The 21,178-nt window shown below is 39.0% G+C and overlaps 1 protein-coding gene across 1 annotated transcript in view; it reads right to left on the reverse strand.

Moving 5' to 3' along the window:
- The window catches only part of LOC139450786 (calcium-binding and coiled-coil domain-containing protein 1-like), a 73,179-nt gene extending 61,162 nt beyond the window's left edge, over positions 1–12,017 (reverse strand). Inside the window, exons 1-2 of the mRNA XM_071232624.1 lie at positions 11,999–12,017; positions 9,061–9,207 (exon numbers count right to left, since the gene is read on the reverse strand). Coding sequence (XP_071088725.1) covers positions 9,061–9,200 — 140 coding nt within the window. The 5' untranslated portion in view covers positions 9,201–9,207; positions 11,999–12,017. The remainder of the gene's footprint in view (positions 1–9,060; positions 9,208–11,998) is intronic.
- Positions 12,018–21,178: the final 9,161 nt, after the last annotated feature.

The following is a 21,178-nucleotide window of genomic DNA, read 5'->3' on the forward strand; positions in this document are numbered from 1 at the left end:
ACCATGAACCCAAAGGTTAAATTTAACAAGCTGGTTTAACCACTAATTTATTCTATCCTTGAAATGACCTGAACATTTTCATCCAGCATATTCACTCGGATAAACTCATTTTCCATCTTGAAAACAACGTTCCAAAGCTCATAGTCAAGTCATACTCATTTATTGTAATATTTTAATATTGGGTTCAGTGTGTGAAACCCATTGCTGATACTGATGAAATATTGCTAAAAGTGGCGTAAAATAATACTCACTCACTCACTAGTTCAGTATATAAAGGGCTAGAACATTATTGTAGGGGCTAGTCATGTTAAGTGGTGACTCATGCTTAATAATAGTTAATCTTAAACTTCAAAGCCATCATATTAAATTATATTTTTATTTCTGTAATAATCATCAACCTGGAGGTCCTTGATAGACACAATTTTTTATGGATAACAACTTCTTTAATACTGTAAAAGGCGACGTTTCGGTATAGATCCTTATACCGTTGTCAAGCAAGACTGAATGAGGGACATAGTGTAGAATATATATAGCAAGTGGATGATAACAATAGAGGATTAACAGTAACAACAAGGGCATACATGAGTGGGATAACATAGGTAGGTGTGACAACAAAGGGATTATGCTATCACAACACGATGGGCAGAAAACACATAGCTAGAAGCCAATAGGGGCATGAAGCCAATAAACAGGTGATTATTGGTTGATGAGTTCATAGTAGGCGGATGGGATGAAATAGCCTTGATCTCTGTTGATTGATGGCTTGTGGCGGCGAATATGGACTGCTTCTGTTAGTTTTCTTTTGGTGAAGTCATGGAGGTTGTTGGCGAGGATTTGGACGTTGTCCCAGTTGATGATGTGATTGGGACAGTTGATGATATGGTCCGAGATGGCTGATTTGCTGTCGGATTTGGTGGTGGAGGTTTTATGCTCTTTGATTCTGGTGTTGATTGGGCGGGATGTTTCACCTACGTAAGATTGCCCACAGTTGCAGTCAATTTTGTATTCTACACCTTTAGCCTCTTGGGGTTTAGATGTGTTCCTGCCGTTGGCTCTTAGCAGGGTGTTGAGGGAGTTGGAGCTGGTGAAGTGGGTGTCGATGTTGGCTTGCTGTTTGAGGAGGCGGCTGATGATGTGGGAGGCTTTTCCTATGAACGGGAGGGCGATGCGGAAGGGCGCTGATTCGGGTTTAAGGGTTACAGGTCTGGGTGTGGGATGGAGTACAGAGGCGATGATTTTGCCAAAGCCAAACCACAAACCCCCAACCTCACCAGAGCTGAGACAAAAGCCATAAAACAACTCCGGGATGACAACACCATCAAGATTGCCCCTGCTGACAAGGGCAAGGCCACAGTCATCATGGACACTGACCACTTCCATGAGCTAGTGAACAACATCCTCCAAGATCCCACCACCTACTCCAAGATCAAGAAGGACCCAACCGCCAAACTCCTCCGCCAACATAAAACCCTCCTCAAACAACTTAAAGACAACTTTGAAATTACCCAAGCTCTTCACCACCAACTCTCCATCAACCACCACCAGCCACCCTATGCCAGAGCCACCATCAAAATCCACAAGAACCCTCCTAAAGCCCGTCTACTTGTGTGCTCCCGAGATACTGTCTTCTACAAAACGGCCCAACACCTAACCAGGATCCTTGCCCCCTTAGGAAAAACAGCCGACTCCTTCATCTCTGACTCCACGGACTTCTGCTCCAAACTCAAGAACATCACCAATCCAGATCAAATCATCAGTTACGATGTTGTAGACCTTTTCACCAACGTACCCATAGATGACACTCTGCAAATTCTCCGCCGTCGCATCACTGAAACCCCTCCTGAAACCAGCCTAACCACCGAATCCATCATCGCCCTCACCACCGTCTGTATCTCCACCACATACTTCACCTGGGGCGACGAGTATTATCAACAGATACACGGCCTACCCATGGGATCCCCACTGTCTCCTATCCTTACTGAAATCTACATGACCCACTTCGAACAGCAAGCCCTCACAACATCACCGATCCAACCTATTTGCTGGTACAGGAAAGTTGACGACACCTTTGTCATCCTCAAACAAGACCAAGACCCAACCCTGCTACTACAACATCTTAACCAACAACACCCCCGAGTACAGTTCACCATCGAAACAGAAAAGGACAACCAACTACCCTTCCTAGATGTCCTCGTCTGTAGAAACTCAGCTAACAGAATCCAAACCAGTGTCTACCGGAAGCCCACCCACACCGACCAGTATATCCACTTCAACTCAAACCACCCTCTTAGAACCAAGACTGGCATCATCTCCACCCTTACCAAACGTGCCATCAACCTTTCCTCTGCTGACCCCAAACCTGAGATCGCTCACCTCCGCCAAGTCTTCACCCACCTCAACAATTATCCAGCCAAACTAGTCGACAAAATCATCGCCTCTGTACTCCATCCCACACCCAGACCTGTAACCCTTAAACCCGAATCAGCGCCCTTCCGCATCGCCCTCCCGTTCATAGGAAAAGCCTCCCACATCATCAGCCGCCTCCTCAAACAGCAAGCCAACATCGACACCCACTTCACCAGCTCCAACTCCCTCAACACCCTGCTAAGAGCCAACGGCAGGAACACATCTAAACCCCAAGAGGCTAAAGGTGTAGTCTACAAAATTGACTGCAACTGTGGGCAATCTTACGTAGGTGAAACATCCCGCCCAATCAACACCAGAATCAAAGAGCATAAAACCTCCACCACCAAATCCGACAGCAAATCAGCCATCTCGGACCATATCATCAACTGTCCCAATCACATCATCAACTGGGACAACGTCCAAATCCTCGCCAACAACCTCCATGACTTCACCAAAAGAAAACTAACAGAAGCAGTCCATATTCGCCGCCACAAGCCATCAATCAACAGAGATCAAGGCTATTTCATCCCATCCGCCTACTATGAACTCATCAACCAATAATCACCTGTTTATTGGCTTCATGCCCCTATTGGCTTCTAGCTATGTGTTTTCTGCCCATCGTGTTGTGATAGCATAATCCCTTTGTTGTCACACCTACCTATGTTATCCCACTCATGTATGCCCTTGTTGTTACTGTTAATCCTCTATTGTTATCATCCACTTGCTATATATATTCTACACTATGTCCCTCATTCAGTCTTGGTTGACAACGGTATAAGGATCTATACCGAAACGTCGCCTTTTACAGTATTAAAGAAGTTGTTATCCATAAAAAATTGTGTCTATCTTGTCATCCGTCAACTTCTAAGTAATGCCTATCAAACAATTTTCTGGAGGTCCTTTTGTGATATAACTTGTTAAATCAAGCAATAATGAGAAAGCGGCTTCATATTTCTATAGGAGGGAAGAGATAGTTGTTTCTAAGAGGGGACAAGCCTTCATGACAAAACAACAGGGGTAGATATAACATATACAAAATGCAGCCAGCAGGGCTTGCTCCTTTCAAAGGTTCCCCGGGTACTGGCCCTTATCCAACTAACGAAAGTAAATGTTGGTGGCTATGACTGAGTTACCCAGGGGGCCTCAGAACATTTTAGAACTCCACCTCTAAAACGTCATTACCTACACTCTGAGATTAAATCTTGGCTTCCATTTGCCTCATTTCGTGGCGATATTATGAGCAAAAAAACATGTTGTTGTACAAACATTACAAAATGGCTGCCAGTATGTGTCATTCTACCGAGATCATCTGTGAGATAACCATTCACACGACCTCATCCACCCTACATATTTTCTCATAAAAAAATTACATGATTCATGAGTATTGTCAATTCAAAATAATTACACAGAGCAGGTATGAAATTTTGACGAGCCAGACGGGCCATCAACTTTACATTTCAGCAAGCCTTTCATAATTATAACAGGCCACGGGCCAACAGGCCACGGGCCAACAGGCCAGCAGTATAATCGACTCCTTCAAAATACCTATGGGCCTTACACATCACATGTCAAATACACAATATTTTATGGTACATAAAGAATTGAAAGATAATTGGAGTGTGTGTGCGTGCATGCCTGCATGTGTGCGAGCGTGTGCATGTGTGTGTGTGTGTGCATGTGTGTGTGTGCGAGTGTGTGTTTGCCACACTCAGCATTTATTCGCGCTATATGATGACAGCCTGTAAACAATCAAGTCTGGAGTAGACAAAATGGTGACATGATGACCACCATTGGGAAAAATTACATGCAATCAACCAAGTCGCCAAGCTCCAAACAGTTGCTTGGCACCAATTCTAATTCAGTCGCCACAGGAGAGAAAATAATTGTCATCAAGGACTAGCTCTCATAACCAAGTCAAATATACAACATTAATATCTTATTTAGAGATTAGGAAAGTTATTGGAAAGGCTAGTCACGTCTATGTGATCCCAAGCCTTCAATACTCATTCAGTATAGGAAAGGCCGCAAACAAGCTTCACATGCAAAAATAATCGCAAGATTGAGGACTTTCTCCTACTTAAAACAAAGTTCAATCAAGTTAATGCCTCAAACTAATCTTCAAGTGATATTCACTATACTATGCTATACTATGGGAGGGTGACCGCTCTTGTTTAACAATGGGAGGGGAACCTTTCAAGGAAGACTATGGGCTGATTTAGTACCCATATTCAAACTATTGGAGTGTTAGCAAAATGATTACGTCTATCCAACTGTCATTAAAGTTCATGTAACTTTGTTTTAATATAATGCTAAGTTGTCATAACTGTACATGTCCTATACTGAGCATTATTTATTTAATGGCTTGTAAAGAGCTTCATAGTTCTCTAGTCCTTACACACAATTACCGATGGTATTTAAAGGGTCAGTGAATCATCATGGGGCTAGGTAAGAATGAATGAATGAATGAATGAATGAATGAATGAATGAATGAATGAATGAATGAATGAAGTGGTCACTACATGCTGTCTTAAACTGGATATGTAAAAATACACAAGGATAATACACAGGATAATTGTGTTCAAAACGGGATAACTGTGTGCATGTGATCACTAGCCTTTGTAAACCAAACGCCACTTTTGCCTACTGTATTGTAGATGTCTTACTATCTCCAGAGACCATATAATATAATCTATTATATGGTCTCTGCTATCTCATAGACACCTTGTGAGAGGTACTACTTTCAAGTGACACCTGCTGGAAGTTTTAAAATTTGAATTGTAAGACCTAGGTTTTACCTTTGAATTTCATAAACAGGTTTTTAATATGATCTTTTTCACATGAAAAAAACACTGCCCCTTGAGCTTTTACACTTTTTACCAAAGTAGAGTTTTAACAATAACATAAAATATGCACCTTCTACAAAAAAAGCTTCTACTTACTCTTCAACATCCATCCCAACACCACCATGAGACTCTACACCATTCCCACAAACCAGTCATCAACAATTAGATTAAACAACAACCTCTTCCACCGTTCCTCCCAAACAGTCTGTCAATCAAAGTTAATCCTATGCACCCAGCCACTCTCAACACATGCTCCTCCTGCACACTGTTTGCCTAATGGCTGTCCGCCATGTTGCTCACCTGTAATCGAAACTTAATAAACCTGAGATAACATTCAGGGACGGATCGGGAGACTTAAACGTTATCTTCCTGAAATATCAGAATCTGGGGAAAGCAATGACGGCTGGGTCAGAAATATGATCTAGGTGATTTGAGAATTTTATTGTGAAAAGTTGATCCCCCAATAAAAATTCTTTAGAAATTTCAATGACACATCAATATTCTTATAAAAAATACAGAATACCTTTGGCTCATTGCCAGTAGAAAAAAATAATGGTAGAATTAATATTCAGCAAATGCCATCAAATCCTTTCAAAATATACAAATTTATGCATTTTGTATACTCCCCAGGGAGATGAGAATGCAACTGAAATGCCCACTGGTCATCATCATCATCATCATCATCATCATCAAAGAGTATTATTACATAGTATACATGTAGTTACATTAAATAGTTTGAATGGAGGAAAACAAAATATAACACTGGAAAAACCATAATACAATTGTTTTAGTATGTGAATAGTTTAATAAAAATATTTCAATTGTTATCTGATCTCATTAAAACATTAAGTTTGATCGACAGACTGATACATATTTTGTATCAAAGATAACCATCAAGCACTCATTTCATTTGCTGCTTATCCCACAACAATTAAGGCTTAAAGTGCTATAGGGTGAGTGAGTATGGTTTTAGGCTATCCCACCACCCCTCGTGCTATATAAGCATCACAGGTTTTTCTACCAACAAAACCTAACTAGTCATGATGTACGCAGAAAATGAATTCATGATGACACATCTGGGTCACATGTTACTCTATGTCTTCCAGCCTTTGGGTATCGCTTGATGGCTTCCTTTAATATGCACACAAATGCTGTATAAAACCATAATGAAAATCTCACACACCATTCCCCTACCTGGGGAGCCTCAGGACGAGATCAAATAGCCAGTCAACACACTTCAATTATGTACCATCTAGACTCTCCAACAAACAAAACATTTCCCTTTCTCTGTCAGATAACAGACAAGCCTGAATTGCCCACTTAGCAAGGGGCTGTTTACTGAAAACCCCATACAAGGAACATTGATGTTTATGTGGCTGATAGACACCTGGGCTATAGCAGTTCTATTTGTTGCTGAGCTGTGTGTATGTAAAACAGCAAGTTAGTGTCACACAAGCACATTCCATTATTCTGAATGGTTGTGCTTATTCTGTGATTGTTGAACTAATCCGACGTTAAGTGTTGGCGACCTTCTGACCCTATACTACATCTATGGCTTAGTCCCAGATTTGTCAATATAATATTTTTATCATTTCACATTTAATAAGATCTTCTGAATCAATGAAAAGTTAAACAGACCAAGTATTTTCAAGTCCTGTTAATCCGACATGGCTGGTTGCATATGATTATGTCAGATTAACATGATTATCGGATAACGGAAATTTAGTAGTATCAACATTCATGATTGAAAATCAGACAACTACATGCTAGATAATGACACAAACACGTTATAAAAAAATGAAAAATGAAATATTCCTCTTGTTATGTTACATTGTTAGTGGAATATGTCTTCTGAAGCTGAACACAAAACTACTGTTATGGACTGTATGACTGATTCAAAATACTTTAAAAAGCATATTCTACGAAGTACGCTGATCACTGTGTCGGATTAACGAGACTGATTAATGAGTGATTTTGGTAATTCATTGCAAATTAGGTGTGTCAGAGTCAGAGTGAGAGAATGTTGGATTAACAGGTTTAAATAGCACTGATTTAATCAGTTCCCATCATTAGTGTCGGATAATGTGGATTGTCGGATTAACAAGTGTTGGATTAATGAGACTTGACTGTATTGCCTTATGTTATCTATTTGTGACGATCATAACACATCTCTACTAGGGCAGAGATGGGTACTCGGTCAGGTGGGTCCTGAGTAGGACCTGGGTACCCACAGGACTACCCGGACCCGTGGTTAGTCATGTGATATATTAACTCTAGGGTACTCTAGGTGTATATATCAACTCTAGGGCACTCTAGGTGTATATATTAAATCTAGGGTACTCTAGGTGTATATATCAACTCTAGGGCACTATAGGTGTATATATTAACTCTAGGGTACTCTAGGTGTATATATCAACTCTAGGGCACTATAGGTGTATATATTAACTCTAGGGTACTCTAGGTGTTTATATCAACTCTAGGGTACTCAGTCAGGTGGGTCCTGAGTAGGACCTGGGTACCCACAGGTTAGTCATGTGATATATTGTTTAATGAAAATAAAACTAAAACTATTAAAAACATGTTTGCATTTCCTTCTGACTATGCACACATTCCTTCTAACTTGTATATGTGTGAGTCAAGACAAAGCCTCAGTCAACTTCAGTGTAAGCATGATCAGACCCTTTTCCTATGTGTCTCTAAATAATTTTATTCAGGCTCAATTGGGCATTTTGTACTCAACTCTTGTGATTTACAGCAGATACCCTGGTTGATTCAGGTTGGTTTGTCGCACTCAGCAATATTCCAGCTATATGACAGCGGTCTGTAAATAATCGAGTCAGGACCAGACAATCCAGTGATTAATATCATGAGCATCGATCCACGCAATTGGGATACGATGACGTGCATCAACCAAGTCAGCCAGTCTGACCACCCGATTCCGTTAGTTGCCTCTCACGACAAGCATAGTTGTCATTTACTGCAAGCATGGGTTGCTGAAGACCTTTTCTACCCTGGATCTTCATGGGTAGAGTCAGGTAATGGCGGGTCAATACGGGTCCCCGGGTAATAAATTTGGACTTTTTCAGCCCGACAGTGGACATTTATTCATGCTAGGATGTTACATGCCGTTTTGGCTTAAAGTACTGCCCTCCTGATACTCTTCCGACCAGAGTTGTGTCCATTAGCTATGCCAGGATTCAGTGTCACAGGTTGATTCCCAAAGCAGCCCCAGACAAATTCTACGATTCCATGATTGCAGAAAGATTTGCAGAAAATGTAACTTACCGCAGAATTGCAGAAAAATCACAGTATTTCCCTTTTTTTTATCCAGCAATACACTTATTTTCATGATGTTCAGGCTTATTATCAAATTTTGTACTCTTTTATACAAAGATACCAAATATTTATCACAATAAAATAAAATTTGAAATAAATAATTCTCACTCTTAAACTCTCTTGTGGTATTATGACGATATAAACTATGTTTACATCTAACCATGAATAGATATCAGTGACATCATGCATATCTATTTGCATAATTTTATGTCTTGAAATGTGTAAATGCAAGAAATTAAATTATTGACGAAGAAAATGAGTTTGTATTAAGTTTTTAGGGGGAAAAAAGTATGTTTTTACAGCAGAATTGTGTAATTTTAGCTGCAGAATTTCGGTAATGTTACCACAGAATTTTTATAATTTTACTGTAGAATTCGTCTGGGACTGTCATAGTCTCCCTGGTTATGATACTCAGTCTGAATATCTTGTTCAAAGCACAAAAACCAAGTTACTATTTGACATAAAAATTGCTTACCCATCGGCCACAGATGCTTCCAGTTGTTTGATGAGGACTTTCTCAGCATTTGGCTTTTCGAGAACCAATCTCTTCCTCCCCCACACTTTGGAGCTGGCATTACATCGAGGGCACCCCTTACTGCGACTAGGATCAGACATTGTCTCCCTGTAAAGGATTGAATGTGGCATTATATCGAGGGCACCCCTTACTGTGAGTAGGGTCAGACATTGTGTCCCTGTAAAGGATGGAGTGTGGCATTATATTGAGGGCACCCCTTACTGTGAGTAGGGTCAGACATTGTGTCCCTGTAAAGGATTGAATGTGGCATTACATTCAGGGCACCCCTTACTGCGAGTTGGGTCAGACATTCTGTCCCTGTAAAGGATGGAATGTAGCATTATATTGAGGGCACCCCTTACTGCAAGTAGGGTCAGACATTGTCGCCCTGTAAAGTATTGAATGTGGCATTATATCAAGGGCACCCCTTACTACAACTAGAATCAGAGACTGTGTCTCTGTAAAGGATTGACTGGGGAATTTTATCAGGGACACACCCTACTGCACTGGATCAATTATTCGGGCTGGGATCTTATCGAAAAAAATATATTGTTGCAGAAAATTCTTGAAAAAAAAAGTCTCTTGAAAAAAAATGAAATTGTCTGGCACAAAAAGTATAAATCTTCCTGAGGCAAGGGCATTAACTGACTACAAAAGTTCAGTTACCAGCCTTGTTAGGCTGGGAATTCATGGCTCAATCATAGCTCAACTAGTGGCTATTACAAGTTATGTCCCCACTATCGACCAATCAGATTCCATCACTCATATCACTTGCATTTGCTTCAAACAAAATGGCAGCGCCCAGTCAACAGGATCTGATTGATAATCAAAGTCAATAATGTAATAAAACGGGTCCTACCTCGCAAAATGCATCAAATAACTTGAGCACCTACATTAAAAACATGAAAATATTTGCAAAATATATGAAATCTACACATTGAAATCCATGTTGTTTACAAACCGGATGTGAAGCCAAATTGTAACTCCGGAATTCCAGCTTAGTTTGACAAGGGTGGGAACTGGACTTTTATAGTCAGTGAAATCCTTGCCTTTGGAAGATGAAAATACATTGTTGCAAGATTTTAATTAAAAAAATAAAATATAGTCTCGCAGGTTTCAATTGTAAAAACATCTGGTTTTGCAGCTGCAACTGAAAAATATCCAGTATCTCCACACAAAACCCAAGCCCCCCTACCCTACCTAAGGCGCCGCAATTTGAAACGGTGCAAGAGTTCAGTCCCTTAGGCAGCAGGACCCAATATATCGAAATCCAATTTACTCTGACAGTGAAGGTCCGGGGTAGAATAGGTCTTCAGCAACCCATGCTTTCCGTAAAAGGTGACTATGCTTGTCGTAAGAGGCGACTAACAGGATCAGGGGGTCAGGCTCGCTGACTTGGTTGATGCATGTCATCGTATTCTCATGATGTCAATCACTGGATTGTCTGGTTCAGACTTGATTATTTACAGACCTCCGTCATATAGCTGGAATATTGCTGAGTACAGCGTTAAACAACATGACACAATAAGCTGACATGCCATGATATAACTGGAATACTGTTACACTGTTAGGTAACATTCAACTCACCCACATAATGTTTGGTAGCGTTGGTATAGGTGTCGTAATAACAAATATCAAATTTAAAAAAACCAACTGATGGGCAAAAGAAAGTGCACAACCTGCTTCACTCTACTCGTTACTGTGTTCTGTGTCAAATTACAACCCCCATGATCCTGGAGAGGCCATGTCACCTATTGTGAGATACTCATTGTTATCACGCATGTAATATCGCCTATGATACTCATACCAAATACATCACCATGGAATAACCAATTCTTGTTTGTTTTATTTTCATCCACCATCAAACATAGGTGTATGCTTTCTTTTGCCCGTCGGGGCAGTGGGGCAGACTAGAGGTTAAAGCATTGGTTCATCACTCCGAAGACTCAGGTCCGATTCCCTACATGGGTACAATGTGTCAAGCCCATTTTCCGGTGTCCCCCGACCTGATATTGCTGTAATATTGCTAATAGCGGGGAAAACCATACTCACTCACTCACGCTTTTGCCAATCAGGTTACAAAGACTTTACCACCTTACAAAGGCTGATGTGTGAAAATAGGTTTATACTATAAAAAAAGAGTATAAAATAAATATTGATTATTGTCAGAGCTCCAGATAACTTTTTGAGCAATTGAGTTGTTACTCTTGGGTTTCTATTTTAATTGGGTTATTACATTTTTCATTTTTTCACTCATCTATTCATCACTCTGTGTTTTTTCCAAAACTAGTGAACATTTTACAATGTTTTAAGATTTAAAATAAAAAATGAAATAATGTTTTAGATGTATATGACTGTTCTAAATATATAGGCTTCACTCGGAAACTAAATAAGCTGGTAATTGTGTTTTGGAAATTAGCTCCTTTGTTCGCATGCTGAAAAAGCTTCATTGGGTATTTATGAGTGCTGTTTTTATACATTTGAGTTTTTCATTAAATGCATGCATTTCTGTATGGAAGTTAATTGAAAGTAATTGGGTTTTGAATATTTTTTTTTGGGGGGGGGGGGAGGTATTTTATGCAAATACGCTGCTTATCTGTAGCTCTGTATTGTATTACCATGAATCATGTACTTACTTGGCATCTGAAGCTTTCTATATTGTCTTATCCCAGCCATGAGGTCTCCAATTTGGCTATGAAACCCATAACTTAATTAAAAACAAAATTCAAGCTAAAATTCAAACTATGAAATCACAAACAAATCATATTTAATTTCAACGATGAATGAATAGTTAAGAACCAAAAGGAATGTACATGACTATCAAAGGAGTAAAAATATTTAACGGTAAAATATCACCTCTTCTCAAATTACTTTTCCTCAATCAAAAATGTCCACTCACCTGACAATCAATGATGCAGTCTACCTGTCCCACCTGTCGCCTCACCATTCCATCCATCAGTCTGCTTCATCACAACACCTGTACTACACATCTTCCAACTACCCTTAATTTCTTCTTTAGACATTCAGAGAGCAATTTCCTACGGCATCAATTATTTGGTCTGGATAACTTTTTCTTCCATCTACCTTAGTGCATTTTGCCAACTGACTGACATTTCAAGAACACGGAACCTCCATCTTGTTTTTTTTAGAATTTAATAGAAACAGTTAATTCCTTACACTTTATAACTGAAATCTCTTTATACAAGAATCCAACAGAATTACATCAATAGAAAGTTGTTTGAAACATGAATCATTCATAATCATCAAAATGTCTTCAAAATGAAATTGACGACTTTGAAAATATGTAGATTTCATTGAACAAGAAGTTGGATAATTATAAAACTTGTCATTTTCACAGGTAAACAGGATAATTTCCTACCCTACCTGAAGCAACTGTTGTGCATAATCTTCCAGCCAACACTAATTAATTTAATTTCTTGTAATCCGCTTTCTGTGGAAACACCTGATCTCCCTAACGACATAAACACCAGTTCATTAAGCTTTTGTTACCCTGCCCCCAACACAACATAAATCACAGTCATTGATTTTGCTCTTTCCGCGTTGGTGATGAAATAACCACAATAAATAACCTGTCTCCGCCATGCGGCAGCCCTTCTGGGTAGCTCTGAAGGGAAACTGGTTCTTCAGTTTACATTATTGAGTTCTATCCATGGCGAATTATTGGGATCAATAAAATTGATTTTTGTAATAATGGGAAATTTGCGTGCTCAAACAAAAATGAGTTGTACGTTGTAATTACTGCAATAAAATGTGGTTGCTTTCTTCTAAATCTCTTAAACTGTTTTAATTATTCATTGGTGGAAAGGTTAGAAAAATTATGAGATGAAAAACTTCCGCTGCTTATTACGTTTGCACCACTGGAAAGGAAGTGTTTTAGCAACACAATACAGGGAGGAGATCCAAAATAGAAGAGATTACAATAATTTTATCAAATGACCTTTCAATGAAAATGTTTGTGTTTTTTTGCAGTGAAGAACAACTAAATTGATTTATAAAAAATGAAGTTATAACTAAAGCATTAAACATGTTAAATACACTGGTTATTCGGCTGATGTTTAATAGGTCCATTCCAAGAAGCAAATTTAGTGCTGCTTCCATCAAAAGCAAATGTATAAAAGTCAATGTTAAAGTATGGGAGTAAACTTAGTGCCATGTCTATCATAAGTCAATGTTAAAGTATGGGAGTAAACTTAGTGCCACGTCTATCATAAGTCAATGATAAAGTATGGGAGTAAACTTAGTGCCATGTCCATCATAAGTCAATGTTAAAGTAGGGGAGTAAACTTAGTGCCAGTTCTATCATAAGTCAGTGTTAAAGTATGGGAGTAAACTTAGTGCCATGTCTATCATAAGTCAATGTTAAAGTATGGGAGTAAACTTAGTGCCACGTCTATCATAAGTCAATGATAAAGTATGGGAGTAAACTTAGTGCCACGTCTATCATAAGTCAATGATAAAGTATGGGAGTAAACTTAGTGCCATGTCATCATAAGTCAGTGTTAAAGTAGGAGAGTAAACTTAGTGCCACATCTATCATAAGTCAATGTTAAAGTATGGGAGTAAACTTAGTGCCATTCCATCATAAGTCAGTGTTAAAGTAGGAGAGTAAACTTAGTGCCACATCTATCATAAGTCAATGTTAAAGCATGGGAGTAAACTTAGTGCCATGTCTATCATAAGTCATTGTTAAAGTATGGGAGTAAACTTAGTGCCACGTCTATCATAAGTTAATGTTAAAGTATGGGAGTAAACTTAGTGCCATGTCTATCATAAGTCAATGTTAAAGTATGGGAGTAAACTTAGTGCCATGTCTATCATAAGTCAGTGTTAAAGTATGGGAGTAAACTTAGTGCTGTGTCTATCATAAGTCAGTGTTAAAGTATGGGAGTAAACTTAGTGCTGTGTCTATCATAAGTCAATGTTAAAGTATGGGAGTAAACCTAGTGCCATGTCTATCATAAGTCAATGTTAAAGTATGGGAGTAAACTTAGTGCCATGTCTATCATAAGTCAGTGTTAAAGTATGGGAGTAAACTTAGTGCTGTGTCTATCATAAGTCAGTGTTAAAGTATGGGAGTAAACTTAGTGCTGTGTCTATCATAAGTCAATGTTAAAGTATGGGAGTAAACCTAGTGCCATGTCTATCATAAGTCAATGTTAAAGTATGGGAGTAAACTTAGTGCCATGTCTATCATAAGTCAATGTTAAAGTATGGGAGTAAACTTAGTGCTGTGTCTATCATAAGTCAATGTTAAAGTATGGGAGTAAACCTAGTGCCATGTATATCATAAGTCAATGTTAAAGTATGGGAGTAAACTTAGTGCCATGTCTATCATAAGTCAGTGTTAAAGTATGGGAGTAAACTTAGTGCTGTGTCTATCATAAGTCAGTGTTAAAGTATGGGAGTAAACTTAGTGCTGTGTCTATCATAAGTCAATGTTAAAGTATGGGAGTAAACCTAGTGCCATGTCTATCATAAGTCAATGTTAAAGTATGGGAGTAAACTTAGTGCCATGTCTATCATAAGTCAATGTTAAAGTATGGGAGTAAACTTAGTGCCATGTCTATCATAAGTCAATGATAAAGTATGGGAGTAAACTTAGTGCCACGTCTATCATAAGTCAATGTTAAAGTATGGGAGTAAACTTAGTGCCATGTCCATCATAAGTCAGTGTTAAAGCATGGGAGTAAACTTAGTGCCATGTCTATCATAAGTCATTGTTAAAGTATGGGAGTAAACTTAGTGCCACGTCTATCATAAGTTAATGTTAAAGTATGGGAGTAAACTTAGTGCCATGTCCATCATAAGTCAGTGTTAAAGTATGGGAGTAAACTTAGTGCCATGTCTATCATAAGTCAATGTTAAAGTAAGGGAGTAAACTTAGTGCCATGTCCATCATAAGTCAGTGTTAAAGTATGGGAGTAAACTTAGTGCTGTGTCTATCATAAGTCAATGTTAAAGTATGGGAGTAAACCTAGTGCCATGTCTATCATAAGTCAATGTTAAAGTATGGGAGTAAACTTAGTGCCATGTCTATCATAAGTCAATGTTAAAGTATGGGAGTAAACTTAGTGCCATGTCTATCATAAGTCAATGATAAAGTATGGGAGTTAATTTAGTGCCATGTCTATCATAAGTCAATATCAAAGTATGGGAGTAAACTTAGTGCCATGTCCATCGTAAGTCAGTGTTAAAGTATGGGAGTAAACTTAGTGCCATGTCTATCATAAGTCAATGATAAAGTATGGGAGTAAACTTAGTGCCATGTCCATCATAAGTCAGTGTTAAAGTATGGGAGTAAACTTAGTGCCACATCTATCATAAGTCATTGTTAAAGTATGAGAGTAAACTTAGTGCCACGTCTATCATAAGTCAATGTTAAAGTAGGGGAGTAAACCTAGTGCCATGTCTATCATAAGTCAATGTTAAAGTATGGGAGTAAACTTAGTGCTGTGTCTATCATAAGTCAGTGTTAAAGTATGGGAGTAAACTTAGTGCCAGTTCTATCATAAGTCAATGATAAAGTATGGGAGTAAACTTAGTGCCATGTCCATCATAAGTCAGTGTTAAAGTATGGGAGTCAACTTAGTGCCATGTCTATCATAAGTCATTGTTAAAGTATGGGAGTAAACCTAGTGCCATGTCCATCATAAGTCAATGTTAAAGTATGGGAGTAAACTTAGTGCCATGTTTATCATATGTCAATGTTAAAGTATGGGAGTAAACTTAGTGCCATGTCTATCATAAGTACTTTGTAGCATTTGTAAAACTGATTGTATTGAAGATGAATATCACTTTTTATGTGTATGTCCAGTGCATAATGATTTAAGAGCCAAATATCTAATAACCTATTTCTACCACAACCCAAATGGTAACAAATTTGCAAAACATGTTTTGATTCAATGAGTACTTTTGAATTGTAGGACATAAGAACTTACACAATTCTCAACTTTGGAAAAAATAATTAATGCTGTTCCCACATTTCTTGCCAACAGTTCATTGTGTGATATCTGTGTATGAGTGCGGGAAAGATTGACTTACGGTAAGTTGCAAGCACATTTACATCATAGTATCGTATAGGAGACAGGCCTGCAGGTTCACCTGTGTGTGTGTGTGTGTGTGTGTGTGTGTGTGTGTGTGTGTGTGTATGTGTGTGTGTGTGTGAGTGAGTGAGTGAGAGTTGGGATTTAACACTGCTTTTAACATTATTCCAGTTATATCATGGCGTGTCAACTTAATGTGGGAGGAAAGTGATGCAGGTCTCAGATGTTACCACTTTGGTGAAACCCACGAGCACGGGTATGGTGCTGACAAACCTAGAAACATAATCAGGGCGAACCTGGATTCGAACCCACAATCATAGGTTTCTGTCGTGCCCAGGGGACGCACAGCGAATCTGCCACGCATGCCCCCCACCTAAATGTCCGCCCTGGAAATATGGAGGATGCAGGTACACAGATATACAATATTTTATGAGCGCTTCTATTAATTTGCCACAAACAAGCGTGAATGTGCCTACAAGATACAGTGGTTACGCCCGCAAAATTTGTGCTTTAACAACTAAAAGTAAATTTATTGGTACATTTGAGAGAAGCAGGGGATGATCGCGTAAAACATGTTATTTTTAGACAACCAGGTGAGGATATCAAAGTTAAAATAGTGAACCATTTGTGTTTTTTCCTAACAAACTGGGGGGGGGGGGAGGGGGGGGGGAGGGGGGGCCCGCGGGTGGCCCAGTCGCCTAAGGCGCCGCGTTTCGCTGTGCAGAGTTGCGTCCCTTGGGAACGCCAGAAACCTATGATTGTGGGTTTGAATCCCGGTTCGTCCTAATTATGTTTCTAGGTTTGTCAGCACCGTACCCGTGCCCGTGGGTTTCACCGAAGTGGTAAACGTCTTAGACCTGCATCACTTCGGGCTTTCCTCCCACATTAAGCTGACACGCCGTGATATAACTGGAATAATGTTAAAAGCGGCGTTAAACCCAATCACTCACTCACTCCCTAACAAACTGTACAACAATAAAATAGGATGTCTATATAGTAGAGACAATAAACATTTGGGAAGGGTTGTGGATAATAGGAACCTCAACACTGCACTAGTCAAATTTATGCAATGTCCATATTGAACTGTTAAATCAAAACTTACTAATCAGGGCGTTAATCTCCATTATAACAAGGATTAGAATTAGTCTTCAGTAACCCATGCTTGTCGTAAGGGCGTTTTGTCATTACTATCAATTAATAAATGATTTCCCTGGTTATGCGAGAGCCGTAAAATGGGTAAAACAGTCAGGGTATTGCTTCCCTCCATCACCAGCTGATCATGACTCTTGGATAAATATCATTAAAGACACCGACCACGTCTTTGTGAGTGCATGACCTGGGCTTGGCAGAAATTTGTGACGACATTTACATGAGGACACTAAGATACAGAGACCAGCTAACTAACACCAGCTACCATCGTCTATTGGAGCATGTGACGGGTGTGATCGGGAGAAGGTTCCTATCCCGTAAACAGCTTCCACCTACAAAACAGCAGTTAATTTACATAAATTAATTTTTATGTCGCTTCAGCAATAGAGAGATTACAATTACGGGACCAGTTCAAAAGTTTGATGTCAGCCAAAAGACTTTGAGACATAATCCCCCCTCCCCTCAACTTAATTCTGAAAATGCTCATTTTCCGAGTTGAGTGGCCTCTTTTGTCAAGCATTCTCATGTTTTGACCTAGTTTTACAGAATGTTTATGGAATGAAGTATAATAACTTGTAGAGTTTTTAAAGAAGAGATCAAATCTGTCATTCTATATTACGTACTGGACTATTGCTGGTTGTTATAAAACCCTACATTGTGGAAAGACTGGAAGTATATAATGACAACACCTAACAGCATATGAATGAAAATAGGATTGGTTTTGTTCAGTAACTATAAAACATTGAGAAATCAGGTAAGATGATTTTTTCAGATGGAAAACTTGCAGGGCTATTAAAAACCTTCCCAGAAAACATTTTGTATCCTTGGTACTTTTGGACAGTGGAGGGTGTGTAGATAGAGTGCCTGCAATTCAGGCCAAACACAATCCACAAATAAAACTTTCTCGGGAGTCAGGTTGGATGAGACGAGGAGATTCAGACCATGGTAGGGGTACCAGATGAGATTCCTCATTGTTGAGGATTTTCAGTCTCAGGTTTTGAGCTCCATGTTTGTTGTCCCCTCAAAAGCCAGGGGATAGAGACCAATTATCAGTCTGAAAACATTATGCGCAAACTGGACCTGAGGGATTGATTCGTACTTCAGTTTATTATATACATATATTTATTTCCACGTAATAAGCGACCAGGGCGCTCTCATAATTAGAAATAGGGGGCTCTTATTAGAAAAGTATTTTGGTGGGAAAAAAACAGAGTTGAAAGATCGTAAATTTCGTGGTTTGTGCTGTCAGCCTGAAATGTTTACATAAGACAGAATTTAACTGCCCATAATTAAGGGTGCATATAACACACGAGTGCGCATCATACACGAATAAATAAGTCTTGTGTACATTGATCAATCAGAAGAGGTGCTAATTGGGGTTGTGCACTAGCCAATATATTAGCAAATATCGCCGTGGGCGCTTATTACGTCGAATACCGTACTTCAGCGTGAAAGACTGAGTTTTCTGAAGTTGAGAATCTTCATTGCAGTGAACATAACACTTGATATTTCACTACAGTGAACGTAACACTATGACGGAACTATTGTCATAAAAGAGTTACCTCACCTCAAATTGTCTCCCTTTATCGTAAGAGTCCAGCCAGTACACATCAATCTGTTAAAGTATGTTGACGTCCTTTTCACATTAGTTCCACACTGACAAGGTAAAATAATGACAGATGATCATTTATGGAGTAAATATATTTCTTGCCGTTTGTTATTCTCTCGAAAATGTTTCGTTACAAACTGTAAATGTCTCATTCAAATTGTCAATTGAGACTGTTCGTTTCGCTAAGCGCCAATTTTGTTACTTGACCAGCGTATTGTTCCTGCGCTTCAAACAACGGTCTCGTAGTTTTCAAGAACATTTTTTGGAGTTGATTTTGTATATCGAATCATATCGAAATGTATGATAAAGAATTTTCGTGACCATAAATATTTTTTGAGACTTTTGTTGATATTTTTTAAGATTTTGCGAAATCGGAACTACTTTTTAAGTCGCAATTAAAAGGGATGGTGAAACGTCCCTGCGTGTTAGGTAGGGAGAATTTACGTTTCCAAAATGTTCATTTGTAACGAAACAAAAGAAATCCGTCAGAAAATACACAAAAAGTATATAATAAATAGGATATTCCATATGTCGAGTGAAATATCATGTTTCTCTCATCTCGTGACGGGGAAAAAGAGATATTTTCACTCCACTCGTTAAAAGTCATTCTTTCCCCCGTCACTCGATGAGAGGAACATGGTATTTCACTCGACACATGAAATATCCTCTATTTTTTACCCGTTGGGTTAGAAATAGCCGAGTTCATCATCATCGTATGTGTATTTGTGCAAATATCACTTCACGCGCACCAGTGTATTGTGTGCGTCATCCGGACGATCAGAGACCATATAAATAGAGAATACTACACTCATTCTCGTTAGATACCATAGAAAGTTCACGAGTTTCGTCAAAATGGTATCTAACGATGAATGAGTGTGGTATTTTATTTATTACCGACGTTAAATATATAGATCTATATGTAAGTGTAAATACATTACAACTTTCGTTTGTTGACAGACCAAACTGAAACCGGTTGCAAAATCGGGTGCGTAGGAATATTGATATATGCCCAAATATGGGCATTGTTGACATTTCTATGCATATGCATAACAACATGCGCCTGCAGTTGTGTTTGCAAAGAAAACAGCACCGACGCTCAAGATCTTTGTGGGAGAAATTCTTCAACTTATGGTAATTCAAGCGGCAATGTTGTTAGTACGAAGGACACCCAAAATTTGAAAAGTCACATAAGCGCCGCGCTTTGAATATCGGACCAACAGTCGGTCACTCGCACTGCCAGTGTCCCGTCTGTGCAATCAAAATGATTCGGTTTCCTTGGTCTATCAGCTGAATTTATATCATGTTCGTACCATTTTGGAAGTGGGAAATCAGAGTGTTCGCCAAAGACATTCATGTTAACTGTACCACACTATACTGAAGACGTGAAAATCAACAAACTCAAGTCTGCTTGCATGTCAGTGACAGCTTTGAACGATCGAAGGGCAAGGTCACCACCGGAATAAGAAAAGACAACCGTGGTCTACTCACAGCTTTTTACGCTAGAGATAGGGAATGTTATTGTTCACATTTGGGATGTTTGGGGCCACAAAATCAGAAGTCAGGCACACTTCCACGGATTTTTCGAAAGATTTGTATCTGGTCGTACAGTCGTGTACGTTCATTCATGAACAACACCTCCCGAAATAGCGCCACAAAATACGCTTCGGAGAGGACACTGATGGCACAACCAGATCATCCCAAGTATGTCTAGATATCTGTCCGGATAGTTAAACAGACTTCATTTCACCACGCTTATCCTTTTACGTAAAATCCAATTGAAAATTGCGAAAGTGGTCGGGTGCGTCACGCTCATGGGGGACCCTTGTTCTATTGATCGGTAGTCGTAAAATGGATATAACTCAATTATATGTAATGTCTGTAGAAGCTCTATGCATAGCTTATATAGAATGCAAACCGAATTTGATGCGTGTGACTATTTTGTTTGGTTTAATAAAGTGTTTGTAAATATCTTTCGTTCTCATTATTAATTTCTTCAGTTCTGTCTTGTAGTTGCAAAATGAATGACGTCTCACGAGTTTTTATGAATGAAAAAAGTAGTCCTGGTGTGACAGAGGTCACGGTTAAACAATCAAAACGAATAAAACAAGTTCAACCTTGTACGACACACGTGTGACGTACGGATTTAGTATCTTAACACCTCTATCTTCACCACGTGGGTAATAATAGATATTATTATATGGTTTCTTGGACGACGTTGTCGACGGCATTCGAATTTTATTGTGACGTAAGGTCGAAA

Source organism: Haliotis cracherodii, unplaced genomic scaffold (genome assembly GCF_022045235.1).
Source record: "Haliotis cracherodii isolate W230 unplaced genomic scaffold, xgHalCrac1.p SCAF_10, whole genome shotgun sequence".
NCBI lineage: Eukaryota > Metazoa > Mollusca > Gastropoda > Lepetellida > Haliotidae > Haliotis > Haliotis cracherodii.